The 18588-nt window shown below is 45.1% G+C and overlaps 1 protein-coding gene across 10 annotated transcripts in view; it reads left to right on the forward strand.

Moving 5' to 3' along the window:
- Positions 1-18588, forward strand: part of pla2g7 (phospholipase A2, group VII (platelet-activating factor acetylhydrolase, plasma)) — a 92852-nt gene that overhangs the window by 33827 nt on the left and 40437 nt on the right. For all 10 annotated transcript variants that reach the window (XM_073056966.1, XM_073056962.1, XM_073056963.1 and 7 more), the window contains one exon: positions 6045-6113. In XM_073056966.1, the coding sequence (XP_072913067.1) occupies positions 6045-6113 (69 nt within the window). The remainder of the gene's footprint in view (positions 1-6044; positions 6114-18588) is intronic.

The following is an 18588-nucleotide window of genomic DNA, read 5'->3' on the forward strand; positions in this document are numbered from 1 at the left end:
CTTCTTGCACCTTCCATTGTTCCCAATCCCCAGTCAGATAATATCCTGACTTGGGATTCAAAAAAATGTAGAATCTGGAAATCATATATTAAAACAGAAAATGTTAGAAATACTCACCGGTTCAGCAGCATCTTTTGGAAGAGAAATAGGAGTTTTAGGTCAAAAATTGCTTCGGAAGACCTGTTTGGGTCAGTTATAGACCATAAGATATAACCGGAGTCATTTGGCCCATTTAGTCTGCTCTGCCATTCAAACATGGTTGATGTCTTTTTTAACACGACCCCCTTTACCATTCAGGGATCAGTCAGTCCCTAACTTAAATACATCGATTGACTAGGATTCTACTGCCTTCTGCTATGATTTTCATAGATACACTATACACTGGCTGAAGAAATTCCTCATTTGTTTTAAAGGAATGTGTCTTTATTCTGAGGCTGTGTCTCAGTTCTGATTATGTGTCTTCAGACTAAAATGTTAACTTCTGTTTCTCTTTCCACTGATGAGTAGGTTGCTTGGTCAGCACAACATTGTGGGCTGAAGGGTCAGTATTGTGCTGTAGATTTCCGTGTTCTATAATGCTGCAAGATCTGTTGTTTCAGTATTTTCCGTTTTTATCATCATCATTCTTTCTGTTTTTAGAACCAAAAGAGAGTGGCCTCGCGTCTCAATCATTCACCACGTACTGCATCCTTATCTTTTAGCGCAATAGAGTCACAGAACACTACCTCACAGAAAGGGGCCCTTCAGCCCATCTAGTCCATGCCAAATTATTAATCTGCTTAGCTCCATCAACCTGCACCTGGACCACAGCCCTCCATTTCCCCTCCCATCCATGTACCTTTCTAAATTTCTCTTAAACGTTGAAATCAACCCCACATCCACCACTTCTGCTAACAGCTCGTTCCACGTTCTCCCTGTCACTGAGTGAAGATGTTCCTCCTCATGTTCCCCTTAAACATTTCACCTTTCACCCCGAAACCATGACCACTGGTTATAGTCTCCCCAATCTCAGTGGAAAAAGCCTGCTTGCATTTATCCTATCTATACCCTAGTAATTTTGTTTAGCTCTATCCAACCATATTATTTTAAAAGCACAAGTCTTTTGTCTCTGCTAAGGTATCGCTAATGGGGTTTTATTCTGAGGATAGAAAACATGAGTAGAAGCTTATTTTCCAATGATCCCATGTTGCCAAATATCTGTCTATACTCTGAAAATCCCTGATAAGCCAGTGCGTATTGCATGGAGAATTATCCAATGGCCAGTCTAATTTTTCCTGTCCCAGCCAACTTGTCCAGCATTCCACCAGGGGGTAATATATGTAGCTTGAAAGTAAGAAGTGTTAATTTAGGGAAGAATTAGTAGTATGAAGCAAGCATTTAGAAACATGGAAAAGCTACAGCCCAATAAGGCCCTTCAGCCCACAATGCTGTGCCGAACATGTACTTACTTTAGAAATTACCTAGGGTTACCCATAGCCCTCTATTTTTCTAAGCTCCATGTACCTATCTAGGAGTTTCTTAAAAGACCCTATTGTATCCACCTCCACCACCACCGGCAGCCTATTCCACGCACTCACCACTCTGCGATTTTAAAAAAACTTACCTCTGCTATCTCCTCTGCACCTAATTCCAACCATCTTAAAACTATGCCCTCTCATGTTAGCCATTTAAGCACTGGGGAAAAGCCTCTGACAATCCACACGATCAATACCTCTCATCATCTTGTACATCTCTATCAGGTCACTCTCATCCTCCATCGCTCCAAGGAGAAATGGCTGAGTTCACTCAACCTATTCTCATATAGCATTCTCCTCAATCCAGGCAACATCCTTGTAAATCTCCTCTGCACCCTTTCTATAGTTTCCACATTATTACTGTTGTGAGGTGACCAGAACTGAGCACAGTACTCCAAGTGGGGTCTGACCAGGGTCCTTTATTGCTGCAACATTACCTCTCGGTTCTTAAACTCAATCCCATGATTGATGAAGGCCAATACACCATATGCCTTCTTAACCACAGAATCAACCTGCGTAGCAGCTTTGAGTGTCCTGTGGACTGGGACCCTGAGATCCCTCTCATCCTCCACACAGCCAAGAGTCTTGCCATTAATACTATTTTCTGCCATCATATTTGACCTACCAGAATGAACCACTTCACACTTATCTGGGTTGAACTCCATCTGCCACTTCTCAGCCCAGTTTTGCATCTTATCAATGTTCCGCTGTAACCTCTGACAGCCCTCCACACTATCCACAACACCCCCGACCTTTGTGTCATCAGGAAATTTACTAACCCATCCCTCCACTATCTCAGGTCATATAAAAAAATCACAAAGAGAAGGGGTCCCAGAACAGATCCCTGAGGCACACCACTGGTCACTGACCTCCATACTGACCCATCTACAACCACTCTTTGCCTTCTGTGGGCAAGCCAGTTCTGGATCCACGAAGAAAGGTCCCCTTGTATCCCATGCCTCCTTACTTTCTCAATAAGCCTTGCACAGGGTACCTTATCAAATGCCTTGCTGAAATCCATATACGTTTGTACACTACATCTACTGCTCTACCTTCATCAATGTGTTTAGTCACATCCTCAAAAAATTCAATCAGGATCATAAGGCACCACCTGCCCTTGACAAAGCCTTGCTTGACTATTCCTAATCATATTATACCTCTCCAAATGTTCATAAATCCTGCCTCTCAGGATCTTTTCACTAACTTACCAACCACTGAAATAAGGCTCACTGGTCTGTAATTTCCTAGGCTATCTCTACTCACTTTCTTGAATAAGGGGAAAACATCTGCAACCCTCCAATCCTCCAGAGCCTCCCCCATTCCCATTGATGATGCAAAGATCATAGCCAGAGGCTCAGCACTCTCCTCCCTCACCTCCCACAGTAGCCTGGGGTACATCTCATCCAGTCCCGGAGACGTATCCAAGTTGATGCTTTCTTAATGTCTATATGCTCAAGCTTTTCAATATTCTGTAAGTCATGCTACAATTGCCAAGATCCTTTTCTGTAGTAAATACTGAAGCAAAGTATACTTTAAATACCTCAGCTATCTTCTCCGGTTCCATACACACTTTTCCACTGTCACACTGTCCTATTCTCTCTCTTGCTCTTCACATACTTGTAGAATGCCTTGGGGATTTCTTTAATCCTATTCACCAAGGCCTTCTCATGGCTCCTTCTGGTGCTCCTAATTGCATTCTTAAGCTCCTTCCTGCTAGCCTTATAATCTTCTAAATTTCTATCATTATCTAGTTTTTTTGAACTTTTCATAAGCTTTTCTTTTCTCCTTGACTAGATTTTCAACAGCCTTTGCACACCACAGTTCCTCTACCCTACCATCCTTTCCCTGTCTCATTGGAACATACCTATGCAGAACACTACACAAATATCCCCTGAATATTTGCCACATTTCTGCCACATATTTCCCTGAGAACGTCTGTTCCCAGTTTATGATTCCAAGTTCCTGCCTGATAGCTTCATATTTCCCCTTACTCCAATTAAACATTTCCCTAACTTGTCTGTTCCCATCCTTCTCCAATGCTATGGTAAAGAAGATAGAATTGTGATAACTATCTCCAAAATGATCTCCCACTGAGAGACCTGACACCTGACCAGGTTCATTTCCCAATACTGGATCAAGTACAGCCTCTTCTCTTGTAGGCTTATCTACGTATCGTGTCAGGAAATCTTCCTGAACACATGTAACGAACTCCACCCCATCTAAACCCCTTGCTCTAGGGAGATGCCAATCAATATTCGGAAAATTAAAATCTTCTACCACGCCAACCCTGTTATTACTACACCTTTCCAGAACCTGTCTCCCTCTCTGCTCCTCGATGTCTCTGTTACTATTGGGTGGTTGATTTCTTGATTGAATAGCTAAGGTGTAGAGTAGATGAACTGGTATGTTGAAGGAATGGCATACCAGTTACCAGTCTAGGGACATAATGAGGAGAGTGGGCAGAAGATGAACAGCCCTCTCCTCTTTCCCATTTCCTCCACCCTGCTAAAATAATAACTGAGCATAAATGTATTTGTGTTTGTTTAAGAAAGCCTTCCAAAAAGGTCAAATTTAGATTAGAATCATAGTCTACAGTGAAGAAACAGGCCCTTCGGTCAACTGGTCCATTCTGACCATGTTGCCCCTCCAAACTAGTCCTATTTGCCTGCATTAGGTCCACACATGTATACATTTCTTTTAAAAGTTCTTACTGTATCTGCAGATGTTTCTGTAAGAGCAACCACTTCCTCTGGATCTTATTCACATAATCTATCATGTTCTGTCTCTTTGGTAAAAAAAAAATTCCCTCTCAAGTTCCCACTATATCTTCCCCCACTGTGCTACCTAGTTCTTGATTCCCCCATCCTGGGAAAAAGGTTGAGTGCATTCACCCGAACTGCTACTCATGATTTTGTATACCTACAGAAGATCACCTTTCAGTCTCCTATACTCCAAGGGAAAAGGAGCTAGCCTGGGTAATAATACTTGTAAATCTTCCTTACACTTTTTCTAATTTAATGATATCTTCCTTATAGCATAGTGATCAAAACTGAATATAAAAATCCATATAAGCCTTATAATTCATCTTCAAATTATGGCGGTGCGACGCAGCTTGCAGCGGCCACTCTGGAGATGATTATCTGTTATTTGTTAAGTGGGGTGCCGTGCGCAATCATAATTGATTGAAAATGGATGTGAGAGCACGGAGGAACATCAGGAAATCTCCAGGAAGACCTTCTTCGTTGCTGCTGCTGCTGTGAGGTCCGGGACTCTGCTGGGAAGAACAGACCCCCAGTCCTCGGGGTCGCGTTGCCGATGGCAGTTGACGGGGGCATCTTAATACGCTTGGCAGAGGATGGTGCTCAGAGAAGCTGTGCCGGAGGGGATGGTCGTCGGCTCGGAGGTTCGACGGACTCGGAGTCCGCTGCGGTTAGGTCGCTGTCGATGTGTGCTGCATCTGCGAGGCTGGGTTCGATGGAGCTTTCATTGTGTGCTACGTCTGCGAGGCTGAGTCGGGCGGCGCCGTGGAAGTCCATAGCGGGGTATTCCCTTCTGCCGCCGGCGAGGGATGGCGAGTCTGTCGAGACACTGGGGCTTGTGGAAACTGTGTGGTGATTTCTTTTGAACTTATAGTCCTTTAACATCTTTGGACTATTTTTACTGTGCCCATAGTCTGTTTTTTTTTATCAATTACACTATTGTTTGCACTGTTTTAACTATATGTTGTAACTATGTGGTTTTGTGCAGGTCTTGTAGCTTTAGTTTTTGGTCTTGTTTGTCTGGTGGATTTGGAGCTCCTTTCCGGGGAACGCGCTAAGACGGTAGCGTGATATTAATACGCAGCAGCCTCTCCGGACTCTGGATTGGGGATTGCCAAATGTTACGTGGATTTTCTGGTGTAGTCTGTTTTGTCATATGCTTTTGTGATATCATTCTGGAGGAACGTTGTCTCAATTTTTAACTGCATTGCATTTGTGGTTTCTAAAGGACAAAAAACTGAATCTGAATCTGAATAAACATCTTGTACAACTGAATAAATAATTCAAACTTGTACACATTGCCCTGAATGATGAAAACCAAAAGCCTTTCCACCCCACTGTCAACCTGTGACTCCACTTTCAGGGAACCATGTACCTGAACTCCAAGGTCCCTCTGTTCAACAACATTTCCCAAGGCCCTACCATTCACTCTGAAAATGTTACCTTGATTATTTTTTATTTTGCCTACTTGCAATGCGCTAAATCTCTTCTTTGGTCTGGATACACTATTAGTGGGTTGTATTCTGCTATTGAAGTCAATAGAATGAATCTTAGAGACAAAGTGCAATGTGTTGCACCAACTGAGGGTGACTTTCCAGTTGTGCCAGCGTTGGTGGTCAAAAATTATATCAGCGCTACACATCTTGAAGAATACCTGCTAATCTACTAATTGACCTCAATTATCCATGGAGTTTCCTGTGCTGGGTAGAGATTGCTGGGTTAAAATATCGTAGATCAAGGCACTTTTAATCTGAATGTATTCTCTCTATAGGACTCTTTATTCAGCCATCTGCATTGAAATAGCTTCTCGGGGATTTGTAGTAGCTGCTGTGGAACACAGGTAAGGAATTCATTTGCTAAAATCTAATAAAATGAATGTGAACAATCTTGCAATCAGATTTTTCAAAAGAAGCGTAGCATAACATAGAATAGTTTTGCTTGGTAAATCTTGCACTAATAAAGTTTGATGGCTGTAGTAATTAATGGTCCTTCTTACTTGCCAGCGTGTTTGAAGATTTTGACAAAATTTCATGGTAAGAAATGAATCAAAGAACTGGGAAATAAATTTAAGGAATATTATTTGAATATGATTCTGCTTTACAGTATCCAGCTTCTATTCCTTATCAGTTGCAAGATTTCAGTTTCTGTTTTACTGAGTTGATGAGTAAACTCAGTTTACGGAGTTTCCCCCGCTATTTGAAGGTAGAGCGTTCCTGTGAAACGGTTTGTAAGCCGGAATGTCGTAAAGTGAAGAAGCAATTACCATTTATTTATATGGGAAAAATTTGTGAGCATTCACAGACCCAAAAAATAACCTACTGAATCATGCCAAATAACACATAAAACCTAAAATAACAGGAACATATAGTAAAAGCAGGAATGATCTGATAAATACACAGCCTATATAATGTAGGAATACTTTTCTACAATTTTTGCAGCACTGACCACCGCAGTGAAACGCGCTCTCAGCAGCACTCGCGGCAAAAACACACAGCGCAAGCGCTCCCGGCAGAAACACTCTTTCCAGTAACCTTTAAGCTATGAAACTACCAAATAACACATAAAAATACACAGCCTATATAAAGTAGAAATAATGTACGCTCAGTGTAGTTTCACTTACCGGAATTGGGAAGACAGTGAGGACACTGATGGTGATGTGTTAGGCTGAGTCGTCGGAGGTTGGGGTGGTGGGGCACTGGGGTGTCATCCCATCGTCATCTGTTTCCATCAGGGCAGGCAGGTCAGTTTCTTCTATGTCTGCCTGCCTCAATGTGGAAGGTCGAGTTTCGTCGTCTGCTGTGGAAGGCTTGAAATACGATAGTATACTTGACTGCTTAGCCTCGCGCATTTTTCTACCATACAGTTCTTTGTAAGCACTCAAACCATCCTGCAAATATGCCCTAAACCTACTGTGGTGAACTAGATATACCTGTCTGACTGCTCCTGTGGCTCCTCCCAAGACCCTGCTGACTACCCCTGTGGCTCCTCCCACAGACCCCTGTATAAAGGCGACTGTGGCCTGCTGCTCTCCCTCATTTTCCCCAGGATGTAGTGTTGTTCTTCAGTCAATAAAAGCCGATATCTCACTTCCTAAGTCTCGGCGTGAGTTATTGATGGTGCATCAATTTTATTGACTGAAAGTTACAACATGGAAACCGCTTTACGCCCAGAACGCCTAGACTTGGACCCCCGAGACCCTGGAGCAGCTCTTGCCTTTGAACACTGGCTGGTGTGCTTCCAATCGTACTTAGAGGAGGTTCGTGCCACCGACTCGGCTGTTCGGCACAAACTTCTCTTCTCGAGGGTCGCCCCAAAAGTTTATTCGTTCATCAGGGACATATCCACCTACGAGGAGGCACTTGCCGCCCTCCGAAGACAGTACCTGCGGCCAGTAAATCCAGTTTATGCACGGCACCGCTTGGCAACACGAAAACAGCGGCCTACGGAGTCGACTGCTGAATTCCTCCGCGAGTTACAGACCCTAGCGCGGGTTTGTGACTGCAAAGCGCTCACAGCGGAACAGCATAAGGAACTCTTGGTCCGAGACGCTTTTGTGACTGGGGTTCGGTCAGTGTGTATCCGCCAGCGGCTGCTGGAAAAAGCTGATCTTACCTTACGCTCCGCGATAGAGACGGCCGATTCGATAGAGGCTGCGCAGTTGTACGCCGAAGAAGTCCAGCCGAGCGATTCCCCGGTTCCGAGCGAATTCGCCAACGCCGCTGCCAGTCGCGGTATCTCAAACCCCACGAATTCGCCAGGTATGAAACTCTGTTACTTTTGTGGGCTTCGGAAACATGCCCGGGAAAGCTGCCCGGCGCGCGAAGCGACGTGTTCCAGCTGCGGGAAGAAGGGCCATTTCGCCAAGGTCTGTAAATCTAAACCGCGCCCGGGGTCGAGCAGCGCTGCGTCTGAGACCTGGGGGCCGCCATTTTGCATGACCGGATGTGGACAACCATCTTTGCCGGCGTCACCAGGCCCCGCCCCCGCCTTGCCATCTTGCATGCCCGGATGTGAGCGGCCAACTTTGCCGGCGTCACCAGGCCCCGCCCCCGACACGCCCCGTTCAACGCTGGCTTCCGTGACCCTCGACCAAAGTGCTCCGCACCAGCTCGCAAGGTCGATGATGGACATCCTGGTGGAGGGGCACAGGACTAGCTGCCTGTTTGACACGGGCAGCACTGAGAGTTTTATTGACCCGGCCACAGTGAAACGCTGCGGACTCGTTACACGGCCGGTCCGTCAGAAGATCACCTTGGCTTCAGGGTCGCATTCCACAGACATCCGGGTGGGTTGTGTAGCGACATTGGTGGTGCAGGGCACAGAGTATCGGAACTTTGCGTTCCTGGTCATGCCTCGGCTGTGCGCACCTGTGCTATTGGGGCTCGACTTCCAGAGCCATCTCGAAAGTGTGACTATGGCATATGACGGGCCCCACCCACCACTCACTGTCAGGAATCCTCAGTTTGGTGGGACTTCGCCATATACTCCGTTACCACACGCACATACACCCCGAACCCCACATCCCGCCCAGCACCATGTCGATAGCTGTGCTGCTGACACTATTTGCAACCTCTCCACCCTCAAGATCCCTCCCCCATCGCTGTTCACCAACCTGACCCCTGACTGTAAACCTGTGGCAACTAAAAGTCGGAGGTACAGTGCAGGGGACAGGGCCTTTATTCATTCAGAGGTGCAGCGGCTGCTCAGGGAGGGGATCATTGAGCCAAGCACAAGCCCATGGCGGTCCCAGGTGGTCGTTGTTCGGACTGGGCAGAAAAGTAGGATGGTTGTGGACTACAGCCAGACCATCAATAGATTCACGCAGCTTGACGCGTACCCCCTACCCCGCATCGCGGATATGGTCAACCAGATAGCTCAGTACAAGGTGTACTCGACAATTGATCTGAAATCCGCTTATCACCAGCTCCCCATCCGCCCAGAGGACCGCCCCTACACCGCCTTCGAGGCGGGTGGCAGGCTCTATCACTTTCTGCGCGTCCCGTTTGGTGTCACAAATGGGGTCTCGGTCTTCCAGAGGGAGATGGACCGGATGGTGGACCAGTACAAACTGACGGCCACATTTCCCTATCTAGATAACATCACCATCTGTGGTCGCGACTGGTCGGACCATGACGCCAACCTCCAACGTTTTTTCCAGGTGGCCGATGCTTTGAACCTGACTTATAACAAGGACAAGTGTGTGTTCAGAACCACACGACTCGCTATCCTTGGGTATGTCGTGGAGAACGGGGTCATTGGCCCTGACCCCGACCGTATGCGCCCCCTGTTAGAACTCCCTCTTCCCACTACTCTCAAGGCCCTCCGGCGGTGCCTGGGTTTTTTTTTCCTATTACGCCCAATGGGTTCCCCATTACGCAGACAAGGCCCGCCCCCTGGTCAAGTCTACCACCTTTCCCCTCTCTGCCGAGGCCCGCGCGGCCTTCAGCTGCATTAAAGGGGACATTGCCAAAGCAACGATGCATGCGGTAGACGAGACCATTCCCTTCCAAGTAGAGAGTGACGCCTCTGACGTCGCGCTGGCTGCTACCCTCAATCAGGAAGGCAGGCCAGTGGCGTTTTTTTCTCGTACCCTTCAAGGCTCTGAACTTCGGCACTCCACGGTGGAGAAAGAAGCCCAAGCCATAGTGGAAGCTATTCGGCACTGGAGGCACTATCTCGCTGGCAGAAGGTTCACCTTGCTGACCGACCAGCGCTCGGTTGCGTTCATGTTCAGCAGCCAACAGCGGGGCAAAATCAAAAATGATAAAATTTTGCGATGGAGAATAGAACTCTCCACCTATACTTACGATATCCTGTACCGGCCTGGCAGGCTCAATGAACCGTCTGATGCCCTATCCCGGGGACCGTGTGCTAGTGCCCAGCTCGACCAGCTGTATGCCCTTCATGCCCAACTTTGCCACCCGGGGGTCACCCGGTTTTATCACTTCATTAAAGCCCGGAACCTGCCGTACTCCCTGGAGGACATCAGGACGATGACCAGGGACTGCCAGATCTGCGCTGAGTGCAAACCGCACTTCTACCGTCCTGACACTGCGCAGCTTGTCAAGGCCACCCGCCCTTTTGAGCGACTGAGTATTGACTTTAAGGGCCCCCTTCCCTCCACCGACCGCAATGTCTACTTTCTCAGTATTATTGACGAGTACTCGCGATTCCCCTTTGCCGTTCCCTGCCCCGACACTACTACCACGTCGGTCATAAAAGCCCTGCGCCAGCTCTTCACACTGTTCGGATATCCCTGCTATGTCCACAGTGATAGAGGGTCCTCCTTTATGAGTGACGAGTTGCGCCGGTTCCTGCTTGCTAGGGGCATAGCTACCAGTCGCACCACGAGTTATAATCCCCGGGGGAATGGCCAGGTGGAGAGGGAGAATGCCACAGTGTGGAAGGCCATACTTTTAGCCCTTAAGTCACAAGGGTTGCCGGTCTCCCGATGGCAGGAGGTCCTCCCTGAGGCACTCCACTCTATCCGCTCCCTGTTGTGTACGTCCACTAATGCCACCCCTCACGAACGCTTATTCTCTTTTCCCAGGAAGTCTGTCACTGGGACCACCCTGCCAGTTTGGCTGACGTCCCCGGGGCCAGTGCTGCTGCGTAAACATGCGAGGAGTAATAAGTACTCACCACTGGTCGAGAAGGTTCACCTCCTGCATGCTAATCCCCAGTATGCCTACGTGGTCTTGCCTGATGGGCGGGAGGACACGGTCTCTGTCCGCGACCTGGCGCCCGCCGGAGCAGCAGACCACTACCCCGAGCACTCCACGGTAACTATGCACCCTGTACCCGAGGTGACTCCGCACGCACCGTGCCCCACACAGACTCCATATGCGTCTGTTCCAGGGCCCTCGCTCACACGCGAGGGATCCCTGACACCTCCTGTTGGGACAGAATTAACCCACTCTCCGCCTTCGGAGCACACACCACCTCCGGCACCTGTGCCGTCATCACCTCCGGCTCCTGTGCAATTGCAGCCGGAGCTACGTAGATCGCAGCGAACGATTCGACCACCTGATCGACTTAACCTGTAAATATGCTTGGGAATTTTTTTTAAACAAAGGGGGGGTGAATGTGGTGAACTAGATATACCTGTCTGACTGCTCCTGTGGCTCCTCCCAAGACCCTGCTGACTACCCCTGTGGCTCCTCCCACAGACCCCTGTATAAAGGCGACTGTGGCCTGCTGCTCTCCCTCATTTTCCCCAGGATGTAGTGTTGTTCTTCAGTCAATAAAAGCCGATATCTCACTTCCTAAGTCTCGGCGTGAGTTATTGATGGTGCATCACCTACGTACCCTTTCGAAATTAAAGTCATACTTTTCTGCAATCATTGCAGCATTGTCAATCACAGTGAAAATCTCATGCAATTGCTTCCCGTTCAGTTCCTGGACGACTTCACATTCGGGCCGTTCGCTACTGCGTTCGGTTTCAATTGTTATCCTTTCCTCTTCATCAGCTCTTCATCTGTCAGTTCTTGGTCATGGGATGCCAAAACCTCTTCAACATCATCTTTGTCAACTTCCACAAACCCTTAGCCAAACTCACTATATCCTTTCTTCGTTCACCACGATCAAAACACTTTATTATGTCTAGTTTTATGCTAAGTGTAACACCCTTACGTGCTCTTTTAGGCTTTTTTGATACCTTAGAACTCATCTTGCTAACGGATGCACAAAATAAATTGACATAAAGCACAGATGCTCACAGGCACATGTTTAAGCAATGCCAGCTAGAACGCAGTTCCAGGGGAGGAACTTGGCTGCTCGGCGCGTGCTGCCTTTTTTCGTAACAAAGAAAACACTTTCTGTTTGCAAAAACAGGTAACTAATGTAGGTCTTTTGTAACAGTGAGTTGACGTAAAGCAAACGTTCGAAAAACAGGGGACACCTGTACTGAGTTGCTGTGTACTCAAGTTCCCGATGTGATCTCAGTTTTGACTTGTGGAGCAGAATAGGTTCTTGGATAGGAAAGAAACACAAGTCTGCACTGCTCTTGAGGTGTAAGTAAGGATCATCCTCACTCTCAGACATCTTGCCTCAGAACGCTCGTCTCTGCTGTGGAATCTTGAAGAATAAATAAGTGAGAACATGTGCTAATTTAGTCTATTTGTAAGTTTTGAATGCCTGTAATAAGGTGCCTCAGAAGAGATTGTTAAACAGAATTAGAGCAAGTGAGGATATGGCTGAGACATTGGCATAGTTTGAAGACTGGTTAATGGACAAGAGTTAAGTCAAGTCACTTTTTATTGTCATTTCGATCATAACTGCTGGTACAGTACAGAGTAAAAATGAGACAATGTTTTTCAAGACTATGGTGCTACATGAAACAGTACAAAAACTAGACTGAAATATGTAAAAAAACAACACAGAAAAAAACTACACTAGACTACAGACCTACCCAGGACTGCATAAAGTGCACAAAACAGTGCAGGCATTGCAATAAATAATACACAAGACAATAGGGCAGTGTGGTGTCAGTCCAGGCTCTGGGTATTGAGGAGTCTGATGGCTTGGGGGAAGAAACTGTTACGTCGTCTGGTCGTGAGAGCCCGAATGCTTCGGTGCTTTTTTCCAGACGGCAGGAGGGAGAAGAGATTGTGTGAGGGGTGCGTAGGGTCCTTCATAATGCTGTTTGCTTTGCGAATGCAGCGTGTAGTGTAAATGTCCGTAATGGCATGAAGAGAGACCCCGATGATCTTCTCAGCTGACCTCACTGTCCGCTGCAGGGTCTTGCGATCTGAGATGGTGCAATTTCCGAACCAGGCAGTGATGCAGCTGCTCAGGATGCTCTCAATACAGCCCCTGTAGAATGTGATGAAGATGTGGGGTAGGAAATGGACTTTCCTCAGCCTTCGCAGAAAGTAGAGACGCTGCTGGGCTTTCTTTGCAATGGAGCTGGTGTTGAGGGACCAGGTGAGATTCTCCGCCAGGTGAACACCAAGAAATTTGGTGCTCTTAACGATCTCTACCAAGGAGCCATCAATGTTCAGCGAGTGGTTGCTCCGTGCCCTCCTGAAGTCAACAACCATCTCTTTTGTTCACATTCAGAGACAAGTTGTTGGCTCTGCACCAGTCTGTTAGCCGCTGCACCTCCTCTCTGTAAGCTGACTCGTCGTTCTTGCCGATGAGACCCACCACGGTCGTGTCATCCGTGAACTTGATGATGTGGTTCGAGCTGTGTGTTGCTGCTGGGTGTTGTGGGTCAGCAGAGTGAGCAGCAATGGACTGAGTTCACAGCCCTGGGGGGCCCCCGTGCTCAGTGTGATAGTGTTAGAGATGCTGCTCCCGATCCGGACTGACTGAGATCTCCCAGTCAGGAAGTCTAGGATCCAGTTGCAGAGGGAGGTGTTCAGGCCCAGTAGGTTCAGCTTTCCAATCAGTTTCCAAACAGTAGGAATATACTGCCCACTTCAGGTTGATAGCTATGACTAAGGGATATTACCGGGATTGTTAGAGAAGACACTCTAACACTCCAAATCTGGCAATAAAACCATTGTCCTTTTCTCAATTTTTCCTGACCAGGAAGCTTGGCCTCTGCATGTTGAAGACCTCTACAGAAGATTTCAAAAGTTGCATTAGTTTCAGAGAATGGATTTGTCACAAATTCACCCAAGCTGTCTCTTTTGAGCTGGGAAGGCTGGAAGCAATTGATGTTGAATTTGTGAACTTCAGTATTTTTATTTTCCCATGCATTCCTCTGGGTTAAAATTGACTCCTTAGTAAAATTTCTACCATGATCCACTGAAAAGGTTTGATAGCCTGCAATTGCTCCTGGATCTTTAGTAAGAGTGGATGCTGGAAGGGCAGAGAGTGAGTAGCAAAAGCTGCTATTGCAAACTTGCTATGGCTGCATGGAGATTACACAGCTTGTTGTGAGAATGAATCCTAGAGGAATCTGAATGTCAGGTAGCTAATAAAGATGACCCTGTTTAATTGAGGGGCAATGTCATCTCACCATTACTTGGAGATTGGAGCAATGGACAGCATCCAGTGGTATCCAGAAGGTAAGGATGCAGGCAAAGTAGGAGAAATCAGTTAAAAAAATACATGAAACCTGTGATCCAAGAGGATAGACTCGTCAACATGTCAAAATTAGTGGGCAGTTCAAGATGTAATAAAGACAGTGAACCATAGTTTCACTATTACATTTGTACTAATGGCCACAAATTTGGGTAGTTCTCCAGAATAATTTTTTTTTATCTAATCAATCAGAAAATGCAAAACAACATTGTTGTCATGCATGTAATAAGATTTTGTCTGCTGTAAGAAAAAAAGAGGACCAAAAAATTGTATTCCAAAGTCCTCAAACAGTGCTTAAAATAGTTTTCTTATAGATACAGTTTTCTTTCTAGAATAATAGATAGCAAGTGCATCAAGACAATAAAATCCCAGCATCATCAATTTGAGGCAATGCTGGTGCAGCACACAATAATTAAAACTGTGTGTATACTAACTGGAATATAAAGCACTTTGCAGTTGGGTATTTGTTTAATGCATGCCTTTAAACATTTTCTGAACCTTTGTGCAGAAAACATAACTGTTCTACTCTTGTCCTTTTGTGCAGGCCTTTTGTACAGGGAACTCCCATGTTACAACTGTTTGGGTAAGGGAAATTCACACTGAGAGAATTCACAAATCTCAAATTTTTGAGTAGTGATGTGTGATAAAATGCACTCTCATAGAATTTGTGGGAGAGCAGTAAGGCTGGTTTGGATAAACTTCTATTAGATGGAAATAAGGACTTCAGTCAGGGACATAGTCAGAGTGGAGGGGATCTTCAAAGTATCCCTTCCGGTGGGTGCTGACCAGGTGGCTATCACTGAAAAGTTCACCTCTTCGCAATAGGATGAGTCATTGGGTATTTGAGCCATGGATGGCCTTGACAACAACAAATAATATGCTGATTTTGTGTTGTCATTGAGTTGCTAAACTTCCTCTACCCATGTTACTTAGTTACTGGTTTTCTATTGGGCGTCCTTAAGCTTGTAGCAATGACAGAGCATCCATATAATTAAACTTAAGCCAGAAGGTATTACAGTGGAGTAGAGGGAGTTACAGAGGCATGAGAGAGGAGTTGGCCAGAATTGATTGGAAAAGAACAGTAGCAGGAATTACAACAGAGCAGCAATGGCTGGAATTTCTGGAAGCAATTCGGAAGGCACAGGATATATACATTCCAAAGAGGAAGAAGTACTCTAAAGGCAAGATGACACGACCATAGCTAACAAAAGAAGTCAAGGCCAACAGAAAAGCCAAAGAGAGGGCATATAATAGAGCAAAAATTACTGTGAAGTTAGAAGATTGGGAAGCTTTTAAAAACCAACAGAAGGCAACTAAAAAAAATCATTAAGAAGGTAAAGATAGAATACGAAAGTAAGCTAGCCAATAATATTAACAAGGATAATAAAAGTTTCTTTGGATACATAAAGTGTAATAGAGAGGTGAGAGTGGATATCAGACCACTGGAAAACAATGCTGGAGAAGTAGTAATGAGGGACAAGGAAATGGCAGATGAATAAGTATTTTGCATCAGGCTTCACCGTGAAGTCACTAGCAGTATGGTGGAAGTTCCAGGTGTCAGGGGTCATGAAGTGTGTGAAATTACCATAACTAGAGAGAATGTTCTTGGGAAACTGAAAAGTCTGAAGGTAGATAAGTCACCTGGTCCAGATGGTGCACAGCCCAGGGTTCTGAAAGTGGTGGTTGAAGAGATCGTGGAGGTATTAGTAATGATCTTTCAAGAATCACTAGATTCTGGAATGATTCTTGAAAACTGGAAAATTGCAAATGTCAAGAAAGTTTATGACAAGCCAAGTACATGGCATTGATATTGGTACTACCATCACCTTATGTCTGTGTTGCAACTTCAAATTAGACTTGCCAATGACACAGAAATAACTAAAGTCCATATATCTCTGCAATTTGGACACTTTCCTTTATTTATTTTAGATTTTCATCACTGTATTTTGGAATCAAGAAAGGGAGAGAGACAGAAGAAACTATGGGCTAGTTAGTCTAAGCTCAGTGGTTGGGCAGATATTGGAGTTGATTATTAAGGAGGGTACTTGGAGTCACATGATAGAATAGGCCATAGTTAGCATTGTTCCCTCAAGGGAAAATTGTGCCTGACAAATCTGTTAAAATTCTTTGAAGAAATAACAAGCAGGATAGACAAAGGAGAGTCGGTTAATGTTGTATGTTTGGATTTTCAGAAGGCCTTTGACAAGGCGCCACACATGATGCAGCATAACAAGTTACAAGGTTTACAGAAAGATCGTAGCATGGATAAAGCAGTGGCTGATAGTCAGGAGGCAAAGAGTGGGAATAAAGGGAGCCTTTTCTGACTGGCTGCCGGTGACTAGTGGTGTTCCACAGGGGTTTGTGTTGGGACCGATTCTTTTTATGTTATGTGTCTATTATTTGGATGGTGGAATTGATGGCTTTGTTGCAAAGTTTGCAATTGGTACGAAGATAGGTGGAGAAGCAGGTAGTTTTAAGGAATTAGAGAGGCTACAGGAGGACAGACAGATTAGGAGAATGTACAAAGAAGTGGCAAATGGAACGCAGAGTTGGGAAGTGTATGGTCATGCACTTTGGTAAAAGAAATGAAAGGGTTAACTATTTTCAAAATGGATACAAATCATTAAAAAAACTGAGGTGCAAAGGGACTTGGGAGTCCCTGTGTAGTATTCCCTAAAGGTTAATTTGCAGGTTGAGTCTGTGGTGAGGAAGGCAAATGTGATGTTAGCATTCATTTCAAGAAGACTAGAATATCAAAGCAAGGCTGTAATGTTGAGACTTTATAAAGCACTGCTGAGGCCTTACTTGGAGTATTGTGAGCAGTTTTGGGTCCCTTATCTAAGAAAGGATGTGCTGAAACTGGAGAGGGTTCAAAGGAGGTTCACGATAATGATTCCAGGATTGAATGGCTTGACATATGAAGAGTGTTTGATGGCTCTGGCCCTGTATTCACTGGAATTCAGAATAAGGGGTGTTTCCTATGCTGGGAGCATCTAAGACAAGAGTACACAGCCTCAGAATAGAGGGGCATCCTTTTTGAAAAGAGATGAGGAATTTCTTCAGCCAGAGAGTGGTGAATCTGTGGAATTCTTTGCCACAGGCAGCTATGGAGATCAAGTCTTTATGCATATTTAAATTGAGAGATTCTTGATTGGACAGAGCATGAAGGCATACAGGGAGAAAACAGGAAAATTGGATCAGCCGTATTGAAATAGCAGAACCAACCTGATGGGCCAAATGTCCAAATTCGGCTTCTATATCTCACGGTCTTGTTATTTAAGGTTTATCTATGTAGACAAAGACAGAGGTTCCCAACCATTTCTATGCCATGGACTAATACCATTAAGCAAAAGACCTGCGGATTCCAGGTTGGGAACCCTTGGGCTAAGTCAAAAAATAAGAAAGAATTAATCACGCTATTGTCCTCCTACTATTATTGCTATCACCTAGTTACCCCTCTCACCAACTTTTCTATGAAAACCTTTTAATGCTTTATTTTCATGTTTCAATGTTTAGGACAAACCAAGTACATGGCATTAATATTTTGTGGTACTACCATCACCTTATGTCTGTGTTGCAACTTCTAATTAGACTTGACAATGACACAGAAATAACTAAAATCCACATATCTCTGCAACTTGGATTTTCATCTCACTGTTTTGGAATGTGAGTGCATATTGTTCCAGCAGCACTAATACGAATTGCAGGAAACTCTGGACACTGCATTCAAAGATCAATCTTAACGTCTTTAAAAAAAAGTGCAGTAATTTAAAGTCAAATTAAGCACAGAGAACAAAATAGTGAAGAAAAGGAAGTATATAAAAAGAACCAACAGAAGAACAAAATTTGTATCCAATTGAATGTTGAGATTGTTGTATTTGACTGTAAGTAATCAATAATGAAGAAATGTAATGTGCTTAATGTACAATACTTTAAATTATATCCTGAAAAAAAAATCTAGAACATAGAATAATACAGCACAGGATCAGGCCCTTTGAAGCATGATGTCTGTGCTGATCATGATACCATTTTAAACTAATCCCATCTGCCTGAATATAATCTATACACCTTCATTCCTTGCCTGTTTACGTGTGTTTCAAATGGCTCTTAAACATTGCTATCATTTTTGCCTCCACCCCCTCCCCTGAAGCTCATTCAAGGTACCTCCCACTCTCGGCATGTAAAAACTCACAGCCACCTTAAAATTTTTTCCTTATCTTAAATCTGTGCCCTTTAGTATTTAACACTTACTTGCTGGGAATATGGTTCTTACTCTCTATGCC

Source organism: Hemitrygon akajei, chromosome 9 (assembly GCF_048418815.1).
Source record: "Hemitrygon akajei chromosome 9, sHemAka1.3, whole genome shotgun sequence".
NCBI classification, from domain to species: Eukaryota; Metazoa; Chordata; class Chondrichthyes; order Myliobatiformes; family Dasyatidae; genus Hemitrygon; species Hemitrygon akajei.